This window comes from Nanorana parkeri, unplaced genomic scaffold (assembly GCF_000935625.1).
Source record: "Nanorana parkeri isolate BGI_ZX_2015 unplaced genomic scaffold, ASM93562v1 scaffold2090, whole genome shotgun sequence".
Classification (NCBI taxonomy): Eukaryota; Metazoa; Chordata; class Amphibia; order Anura; family Dicroglossidae; genus Nanorana; species Nanorana parkeri.
The window spans coordinates 12,119-23,119 of NW_017308358.1; the positions used below are offsets into that span (position 1 = coordinate 12,119).

The 11,001-nt window shown below is 45.2% G+C and overlaps 1 protein-coding gene across 2 annotated transcripts in view; it reads left to right on the top strand.

The window, feature by feature from the left end:
- Window positions 1-11,001, top strand: part of COPS3 (COP9 signalosome subunit 3) — a 16,750-nt gene that overhangs the window by 3,660 nt on the left and 2,089 nt on the right. Inside the window, exons 3-10 of one of the 2 annotated variants that reach the window (XM_018572628.1) lie at window positions 580-692; window positions 1,261-1,310; window positions 1,843-1,935; window positions 3,408-3,587; window positions 4,726-4,866; window positions 5,011-5,184; window positions 6,577-6,663; window positions 9,324-9,437. In XM_018572628.1, the coding sequence (XP_018428130.1) occupies window positions 580-692; window positions 1,261-1,310; window positions 1,843-1,935; window positions 3,408-3,587; window positions 4,726-4,866; window positions 5,011-5,184; window positions 6,577-6,663; window positions 9,324-9,437 (952 nt within the window). The remainder of the gene's footprint in view (window positions 1-579; window positions 693-1,260; window positions 1,311-1,842; window positions 1,936-3,407; window positions 3,588-4,725; window positions 4,867-5,010; window positions 5,185-6,576; window positions 6,664-9,323; window positions 9,438-11,001) is intronic. The other variant, XM_018572629.1, reaches the window with a different exon arrangement.

Below are 11,001 nucleotides of genomic sequence, written 5' to 3' on the forward strand. Positions count from 1 at the left end.
GCCTCAACAATAATCTCCAGAATTGGTCCCACTCACTGTAAGAATAGTTGTTGGCGTGAACTTCCTCTAATATAACCCCCAGCATTGGCTTCTGTCGCCGCAATAATTGGTGTAAGAAGTCGCCTCAATAGCTCCATTCATTGTCGGTCACTGTAGTTACCCCCCAGCATTTGTCTCAGTTGGCACCTAGCATTGCTCTGTCATTACAGTAAGAACCCCCCCGGACGTGCCGGGCTGCATTGTGGGCACCATGGCTTAAAAATCATCCCTGCAGACTACCCTAACAGCCCATTTACACCAACCGCACAGCTACTGGTGTGCGTTGCCCCACACAGTGCTTGTGACCATCGTGGTGCTTTGTACTGTTTACTTTTGTTTTTGTTAGAACTTTATTGAAATGTCACAAATGACGTTTCATTAAGTTCCATGGGGACATTGTGACTTGGATGTCATTTGGAATTTTCGCTTGGTGAATGAGGTAAAAGCAAGCAAAAATTCCCTACTCTTTTACTAAAAGCGATAAAACTGTCACGTGATGAATTTTTGTCCTGATCTTTTGCCCCTTTTTATCTTTTTCAGATTTGTGAAGTTTTCCATGCCCAGTATTCCTGATTTTGAGACCTTGTTTTCTCAAGTCCAGCTCTTTATCAGCACTTGCAACGGAGAACACATTAGATACGCTACAGACACCTGTACGTATTGCTCTGTGAAGTTGTATTTTACAATGACTCTAAACTCAGGATTTAAATCTTAATCATGCATTTAAGTACCCCATCTATTAACAATGCATCTTATTTGTGTATCACTCGGCTGTAGATCCTCAAGTCTCTGAATTGGTGCTGACACCGTCCTTCCTTCTAGAGGGGGGCTACTTGTGTTCTCCATGCTCCCTGTGTGTGTTGTAAAGTAGTCACCGCTCCAAGCTAGCTCCTGGGATGAACTACAATCTCATGTTTAGTTTACTGATTTGTATTGAGATTGTAGTCCATCCCGGGAGTGAGCTTGGAGCGGTTGCTACTTTACAACACACACAGGGACAATGGGGAACAAAAGTAGCCACCCTACAGAAGGAAGGACAGTGTCAGCACCAATTCAGAGACTTGAGGATCTACAGCCGAGTGATACACAAATAAGATACTTTTTTAATAGTTGAAGTACTTCAATACATTTTTTAGTTTTAACTCCTAAATTTAGTATCACTTTAACACATGTTTGACGTTAAATGTTTTTTATTCCTTTTCTTGTCTTTTTCTCACACAGTTGCTGGTCTATGCCATCAGTTAACAAATGCACTTGTGGAGCGAAAACAGGTGAGGTGATTTGCTGCTGTCTTTTTTTTTCTCTCGGCCTGCATAGGGCATGATCTGAAATTGTAACTGAATATGTGTGTGTAACTATAACTGAGTTGGATAAATAAAACCGTACTAGTATATTCCCAGTATCATCCATTTTATTGATGCCAAGCCTGTTTGTAAGACCCGTTCACACTATATCAGTGATCTGCAATTTTCTGCAGAGATTAGCGCTAGGGCATAGAAATTGTTGCAATGGGCGGTAGGCTGTGCTAAAATGTGAACATACTGCATATTTCTGCAGCGCACTGTTTTTAAGGCTTTTACCCCATCTGTGTTCTGGCTGTAAACCTTGACAGATTTAGCCGCGTGTAATATACAACTCACTCTGCCCAAGCAGTCAACACACTAGCCTGCTTTTTAAAATGTTCAGTTTTAGTCTACGGGCTAGTGTAAGTGGGACCTTAGATGTTGGGAAGAGGACGGAATGTGATGTTTTGTTACAAAAGTATTTAACTTTTATTTTTTTTATTGCTTCAATCCGTGACAGCCCCTGAGAGGAATCTGTGTTCTCAGACAAGCCATAGACAAGATGCAAATGAATACGAATCAACTGACCTCAATTCATGCAGATCTTTGCCAGGTAAGGATGCAGAGTCACCGCATGGCTTTAATATCCTTTTTTGTAATGCTGAACCCCAGGCAGACATAAAACAGATTTTGATTTATCAGCTTATTGTGGTCCATGTAGAGCTGAGCGTAAACTAGGAGGGCATGAAGCAGAACCAAGGAGCCAGTCAGTTGTGCTGCAGAAACCTGCTGATAGGAGAAAGCAAAGTGACAGATGAGATAATCAGTCTGCTGCTTCTTTCTCTGTCCAGTCACAAACTAGGGGAGGGACAAGTCCTGTAAGTGTTACTGAACTGCAAAACAGAAAAATCAGGACCCCTTTACTAGCACGTGATAATATTGGCCTTGTCACTGTCCAATGTCTAGATTACGTAAATTTATTTTCTATAGATTATTCTGAGAGCTGGACATGTAGTCAGACTCCGGTACAGATCTTTAACTTTTGCCCAGTGTTTTAAAGGAGAACTATGGGGTTAAGGATTTTTCCCATAGTTCTCCTTAGGGTAACGGGAGGACACAAACTAGCGTCCTCATGTCACTCTAGGTTCAGTATATCGCGAGCCGTAGCTCGCGGTATACTGAGACGCCGCAGTATACCGCGAGCTGCTGCTCGCGGTATACTGAGACGCGGATGCCGACAATTATGCCGGGATACGCCCAGCTGCGTGACCGACAGCTGTCTCTGCCTATCTAAAGGCAGAGCCAGCTGTACCCGCCCCGTCCGTTCCGCCAGTCAGCGCTGGCGGGGAGGGGGGAATCCAGCCCCTCCCCTGTCACGGCAGAGAGGCGTGACAGGATCAAGAGGTGAGCGAACGCCGGTATGTGTTCACTCACTTCTCCACCTACTGAGCCGACCTGTGACAGTCTCATTGTCACAGGTCGGCTAGAACTATGAGGTGAGTGAAAAGCACTCACCTCATAGTTCTCCTTTTAAGGCTTGGGGAGCACCTTGAATAACCTTGTCACTGAGTTGGTGTGGCTGCTTTTAACCCTTTCACTGCCACGGATGTATGTCATATGTTGGCAGTGAACCCCTGTACACAGCCACTGGGAGTCTGTTTACCTGTGTAAAGCCGACTCTGATTTACACTGGTGCCTGTAACGCCGCATGATTGTTTCCAGTGGCCCGTACACATGTGCTATCCCCCCCTTGCAGAGAAGCCTGGGGAGAAGCTGATCAAGCATAATCTGTACTTGGTCAACTTCAATCAGCTGCATAGGTGACATTAGGGGTCTAAAATGTGTATTATAATATGTGCAAACATTTTCAGGCAGAAAATGTGCATTATGTGTTCAAAAACGGCTTTGGCAGCAAAGGGTTAAAACACTTGATTTTATATGGGGACAACTGTGTAAATAAGCAAAAAGGGACCCTAACCAATGCTACTGAAAACACAATTTGTAGTTCAATTTGGTGTGAAATAAACTGAGCAATGTGTATGTGTTGCTAGAATCTAATGCTGTTTTTCCTTCTCATCCTTACAGCTTTGTTTGTTAGCAAAATGCTTTAAGCCGGCTCTTGCTTATTTAGACGTAGATATGATGGACATCTGTAAAGAAAACGGTGCTTACGATGCCAGGCCCTTCCTGTGTTACTACTACTATGGGGGCATGATCTACACGGGGCTAAAGAACTTTGAGAGGGCGCTTTATTTTTACGAACAGGTAGGAGAAATCTTTTTATTATATAATACGAATTAAAAAGTATCAATGCTCTGACAAAAATGTATTTTCATAGTGAACCCCCCCTTACCTAAAGTGACACCGGGAGTTAATAGGTAAGGTAAGCTTTAACTAAAATGTATCTTATTTGTGTATCACTCGGCTGTAGATCCTCCAATCCTCTCTGACTTGGTGCCGACACTGTCCTTCCTTCTGGACGGGGGCTTCTTTTGTTCCCCATGGTTCCTGTGTGTGTTGTAAAGTAGTCACCGCTCCAAGCTCACTCCCGGGATGGACTACAATCTCAATACAAATCAGTAAACTAAACATGAGATTGTAGTCCATCCCAGGCGCTAGCTTGGAGCGGTGACTACTTTACAACACACACAGGAACCATGGGGAACAAAAGAAGCCCCCGTCCAGAAGGAAGGACAGTGTCGGCACCAAGTCAGAGAGGATTGGAGGATCTACAGCTGAGTGATACACAAAGAAGATACATTTTTGTTAATAAGGTACTTGAATGTATTTTTAGATTTAACTCCTGAGCGTAGTGTCCCTTTTACCCCAAATAACTTGTCACCAGTAGTATTGTAGGCTCCCGTCAGCCGATTTCCTCTCCTCCCCATTATTGACTTGCTTTGCCTTGTTCTGTGTGGAGACAGCTGTCTTGGTAGTGGTCGGATTTTGCTTCCTTGTGTCAGAGCTGCCCACTAAAGACTGGTGGGGCGCAGTAGAACCAGCAGGTGTGAAATGAAGCAGAAGGGAGATCCTGTCACTGCAGGTCCTTGGGTACAGCTTCTTCTCCAGCAAGGCATGCATCCTTCCGTAGGGAAGAACGGGGTGCTGCATGTAATTGCACCCTGTCCCTTCCTGAATCGGGTCATTTTATGTGCGTGCACATCCATCTGAATGAGCACTTTAAAGTGATTCAAAGCTTTACACGGGATTACTGCACTGATCTGTAAGAAGTGCTCGAAGGACACCCAAGATTCAAGGAGGAATACAAACATTTAGACAATATTCACTTCTACAGCGTTTTTGTGCATTTTATTGCTGTTAATCTGAACAGTTTCTCTTTTTAGCACATGTTCATAAAACACAAATTTTCTAACTTGCTTGATTTGTCTGTTCTCCTCTCTAGGCAATCACAACGCCGGCCATGGCAGTCAGTCACATCATGTTGGAATCTTATAAAAAGTATATCCTAGTTTCTTTGATACTTCTAGGGAAAGTTCAGCCGCTGCCTAAATATACCTCGCAGATCGTCGGTAGATTTATTAAGGTGAGGTCTTGCATGTGGCATTTTATTTTTGGCTGTGAATGTTAACATGCACCCCAGAAATGCTGGTTTGGGAGCTTTTTAAGTGCTGTTCACAGATGATGGATATTTTCACTGATATTTATTTATTTTATTTTTTTCCTGCAGCCTCTTAGCAATGCCTACCATGAACTAGCACAGGTCTATTCATCCAACAACCCGGCAGAGCTGCGGAACCTGGTGAACAAACACGGCGAGGCATTTACCAGAGACAATAACATGGGGCTGGTGAAACAGTGTCTGTCCTCCCTGTACAAAAAAAATATTCAGAGACTTACCAAAGTAAGAGATCACAAACTTTGCAGTCTGTAGCCTTTCCAACCTAGACCATGAGGCCACTGTTTCCCTAGGAGGAAATGTGTTTGCCTTTATTTTCATATCTTGTTTGCTGTTCAAGTATTCCCATCTTCCTCTGCACTAGTTTTAATGATGAGTCTGTTTGTTTGGGAATGACACATGAAATTTTCGATATGGGTTTGATCAATTTCTCTATATTAATATTCTCTCCCATAATTGGAGCTGACATGTGACACAAGCTGTGACACCAGCTCTATTGATCGGGAACTGATCGATCGCATACCTCTGAGCACTCGGTTCCTGATCGTCTCCCTGCAGAGAACGGTCCCTGTCAGTCACTACTCCTCGCAGAGATCCCCCCTTCCCCTCTCTTTTTCTAGCACTGACTGGAGTGATGGACAGGGGAGGGGGTGGGCACAGCTGGCGCTGCCCCCTTTCCCTCTTTTTCTAGCACTGACTGGAGTGATGGGGAGGGGGTGGGCACAGCTGGCGCTGCCCCCTTTCCCTCTTTTTCTAGCACTGACTGGAGTGATGGGGAGGGGGTGGGCACAGCTGGCGCTGCCCCCTTTCCCTCTTTTTCTAGCACTGACTGGAGTGATGGACAGGGGGTGGGCACAGCTGGCGCTGCCCCCTTTCCCTCTTTTTCTAGCACTGACTGGAGTGATGGACAGGGGAGGGGGTGGGCACAGCTGGCGCTGCCCCCTTTCCCTCTTTTTCTAGCACTGACTGGAGTGATGGACAGGGGAGGGGGTGGGCACAGCTGGCGCTGCCCCTTTCCCTCTTTCTCTAGCACTGACTGGAGTGATGGACAGGGCAGACACAGCTGGTGCTGCCCCCTTCCCCTTTCTTTTTCTAGCACTGACTGGAGTGATGGACAGGTGAAGGTGGGCGGGCACAGCTGGCGTTGGCTCTAGAGAGGCAGAGCCAGCTGCCACTCAGGAAGCAGGGTGGATCCAGACTGTCTGGATTCTTCCTAACTGCAACATAGCTCTGCTGTGTCAGCATATAGTGGGCAATAGCCCTCCATATGCTGAGTTTTGGGTCACAGGAGGACATTTATACATGTCCTCCTGTGACCCTAAAGAGAACTGTGGCAAAAAAAAAGTTTGGTTGACCACTAAGTCTAGTTTGTGGACCATTAAACCTGAACTCCAGGGAAAATTAACTGCCCTTGCAGTGTGGATTCATGCACTGCAAGGGTTTAATGCTAATCTAACTGCGACTGATGGAGCATCATAGACAAGCAACTTAGAAGGTACTGGTCACATGGAAAGAGGGAAGCCTGTGGGAGTGAAGGATAGTTTGAGTAAAATTGTGTTTTTAAAAGTATTGAATCGGCTGCAGTCTTATCTGTCTCCTTGTTTTGCTCTCCTACAGACGTTTCTTACCCTCTCCCTACAAGACATGGCTAGTCGAGTTCAGTTAACTGGTGCTCAGGAGGCCGAAAAATATGTTCTGTATATGGTAAGATATGGACTCTTTGGGGTTTTTAAGTGTCGTGCGTGATTTAATTTATAGTTCAAATGTGTGGTTTGGTTTCCATTAAACCTGGGAACCCTGATCTGGTCACTTCATGCAGTGCTCAAAAGAAGGGGGGCGGGGTTGCTTTTAATTGGGTATTTGTTAATTGAATTTCATCCATTCTCCCTCATCCATTGAAGAACACAGGAAGTCTTTACCTTCGGGCTATCCTGTATTGAACACTGGCAAACTATAGGCCAGCCCATCAGCATGCCTTGGTTTTTTGCTAGTGTCCCATTTGCCCAGTTTTACTCTAGACCCCCTACAAGGCAACATTCTGTTGTCATGGGACAAGTCAGTCCAGTCCTTGGACAGTCTGATTCATCTGGCCTGGTGGCCCAGTAATCCAGCTCTGGGGTCCTAAGTCCTTCTTTCCCATGTTTTGGAATTTCTTCAAGATGAAAGCCAGCCTGTAGGGCTTGGGACGAGTCCTGGGTTTCCTGCCAGTGCAGAGTACTTGAATGTTGGCAGGGATCCCATCTCCGGAACAACATTCTGGAACTTCAGGCAATGTGGCTAGCCCTGCAGTGCAGGACAATACTGCTGGAGGGTCGTATGATCCAGTTCGAGTTAGTTTATGTATGCCAGGGCATTGTCCATCAGGGAGGATCCAGAAGTCTTGCTGCAGCTAGAGAAGTAGAGCGGAACCTGATCTGGGCAGAACTTCATGTTCCAGTTTTGTTCACAGGCTTTCTCCGCTGGCAGTGTCTGCACCCAGGGGAATGATCCCTACACCCGGTGTTATTCTGGGACTTGTATTGTCAGAGGTGGGACATCCAGGTTAAAAAAATAAAACTGAACAGGTTTGTCTCCAGCAACAGGAATTCTCTAGCAGAAGCCTGTGTATGTTCTGGGAGTTGTCAGATCAGAATCTCCTGATCTATGCCTTTCCTTCCCCAAAACTCCCATATTGTCTGCTTCACTGAAAAGAGGTTTAGTTTATCCTCATTACTCTGGTTGGCCCGGGTGAGACAGTGGCATCTCTAAATCAAGTTTTCATACAATGCTAAAACCTAGGAAGTCTACTTCTCACAAAGTCTATCAGTTTGTATCCCGGGAAATTCTCCATGGGACGAATACTCACTCTATAGCTGGGCTTGGACCAACGTTGTCCCTCAGCACTATCAAGGGTTAGGGCTCTGCTCTGGCTATCCTGTTTCAGATTCGCAGATTAGGACTTTTGTTCAGGGTGACTCCCACTGTTCCTAACCTGTGACACCGGGGATCTGTATTGGTTCTCTCAGCTCTTAAAACACCCTTTGAACCCATTAGAGATATTCCCCTTCACTCCTGCCTGTAATAAGATGCTATTTCTTGTAGCTTTCACCTCTGCAAGGCATCTGTCTGATCTGTTTGGTATCCTGTAAGGGCCAGTTCACACCATATGCAGTTGAGATGCAGTCCGTTTATTTCAACTGCTGCAGTTAAAATGCATCCCAATGCTTTCCTATGGGCTTTCTTGTGCCTAATTCACACCATTGCAGTCCGTTCAACTGGAGTGAGAAAAAGTACTGCTTGTCCTATTTTACCTGCATCTAACTGCACTAAACTCATCAAAACGCAGTGCAAACGCACTAAAACGCTACAGACTGCATACAAAAAAAAAAGAATTGATTGTGGCATCATACAGGGGGAAAAACGGATCGCAATGCAACTGCGCAGACGCACGCAGTTGTGATGCAGTTTCTGGTGTGAACTAACCCTTAATCATTTTTGATCTTACACGAGGAGGAGGTGGTGGTTACCTATTGAAAGAAAGGAGTTTCTGATCTGATTTTCTGCCCACCACCTCAACCAGGAAATGTTTTCTGTCCAGTTCAAAATCATCATTCATCCTTTTGTCCAACTTAAATTCATCAGATGGAGACTTCCCCTCCATTGTTGAATGTGGTTCATCGATCTGCGAGTAACACTTCTTCCTTCAGAAAGACTTGACTCCTTTTGGATGGTCCCCACAAAGGTTGACCCTGCTTCTCGTTCCATTTCTCGGTGGCTCGATGCACTCTCTTAAATCTGTGGTGGGCTCCATCTTCCCAGATTTGTAATTGCCTTGCCTTCTGTTAATTTCCAATTTCCAACTTCTACAAGGTGGATATTTAGGCCTCTTCTGGTGGCGGCCTCCTAGTGCCTAATGACAGTGTATCCATAATTATGCTTATTGGTGATTATTCTAGTTTGATCAGCTGTAAACTTAGCGACATTAAAGTTAAAAACATTTTTTCCCTCCCCCCAATATTAAAGCACTTACCTTCAATTATATTTCTTAATCCAATCTTCTTTCCTATCCTTTTCATCTGTCCCTCCAGCGCTGCGGCGGGTCTCCGATCCAGCGCTGATTACTCTGTCCTTGCTGGCACTTCCTGTCCCACAGTGTCTGCATGTGGGTGCACGAGTCCATAGACTTATCGTGTGTCTCTCCTCGTCTCCCGGCCGAAAATGTGAACTGCGCATGCGATTGCCCCAAGATGCTTTGCATCCGCCCAAGAATTTTCACATTTTTGGACGGAAGCGCACCGGGAAGACACAGGTAAGTATTAACTTCTTTTTAGTTTAGTGTTATTTTAAAGTAATGATTCTTCATAAAAAGTGTCTCTCTGTTTCAGATAGAAGATGGAGAAATCTTTGCAAGTATTAATCAGAGGGATGGAATGGTGTGCTTTCATGATAATCCAGAAAAATACAACAATCCAGCTATGCTTCATAATATCGATCAGGAGGTAAGAGGGAACTATGGACAAAAAAATAAAGATGGATGTTTGATGCGGTCTGCCAATATTACCGCAGCAGATTAAATTTTTCTTAGCCCCCCAACAAAGTTTTATTCCTGTATTAGGGTATCTATGCTATTCATTCTGCAGTGAAATCTCCGAGGCTGTGTCATTCTCTGCATAGGGGAGTTGCAGATGGACTATAAGTAAGCCACAAACAAATCTAAGACCTCCTTCGGGCTGGGTTCACACCTAGGCGTATTGAATATGCACGTTTGTCGCGTTTCGCATCGCGCGTTTTTACCGCGATTCGCTGTAAAAAAACCGCGTGACAAACACGCGTTTCCGAGGGCTACTTGGCTGTATCCCAATGGAAACGCCCCAAAGAAGTACATGTACTTCTTTGGGCGTAGGGCTGTTTCCCGCACGTTCGTACACGCGGAAAAACGCCCAAATGGGAACCATGCACATTGAAAATAATGGCATTTCCATGTTTTGAGCGTTTTTCCGCGAGTACGAACGCGCGGAAAAACGCCCAGTTGGAAACCGGGCCTTAGATAATACTCAGCACCGTTTAGTTCATCAAATGGGGATGTATGTGTGAAAACATCGTTTTTGTGGGTGGTTTCACTTCGGACCTTTAACTCTGACTTATAACTTCTTCACTTTTGCAGCGAAATTGGGATAACACCTATGTTTGTTCCTATTTACGTTGCATAACTTAACCCCTTCATGACTGAGGCCCTTTTTTCCATTTTTGCACCCATGTTATATTCCACATTTTAGGCCTGAAAAAGGTCATGATTTTCACTCGCCTCATAGTTCTAGCCGACCTGTGACAATGACGGTCACAGGTCGGCTCAGTAGATCGAGAAGTGAACGAACACATACTGGCGTTCGCTCACCTCTCGATCCTGTCACGGCAGAGGGGAGGGACTGGATTCACCCCTCCCCCGCTCCGATCCTCCAGCGCTGACTGGCAGAATGTACGGGGGAGGGGGCGGTCTACAGCTGTCTCTAGATAGGCAGAACCAGCTGTCACTCACGCAGCTGGGCGGATCCAGACATAATTGTCCGCATCCGTTTCAGCTGCGTCGGTCTCAGTATACCGTGAGCTGTAGCTCGCGGTATATTGAGCTTAGGGTGACGGGAGGACGCTAAGTTTGTGTCCTCCCGTTACCCTTAGGAGAACCATGGGGAAAAGCCCTAACCCCATAGTTCTTTAAAAAATGCTGCTTACATTTTTAAACAGTTGCCCGTGGCAACCAATCAACTTATCTCTTTTAGTTTGCTTGGTTAAGCTTTGAAAATAAAACAAAAGCTGATTGGTTGCCATAAGCTAATGCTCCAGATTTTGCCTGCTCCAGTTTATCAATTTCCTGCATTGGTTTCTTAAAAATATAACTAGTGCCCCTGTTTGGAATGATCTTCTTGTGACAATCCCCTGCACAGCAGAAATTAGACTGAGGGGGAGCAGGTCAGCACTATTAACCAGTAAAACAGTGTGTCATTGGACAGGGATTCCAATGTAATGTGATTCAGATACTGCTGTTTGGAAAGAGAAATGCTGTCA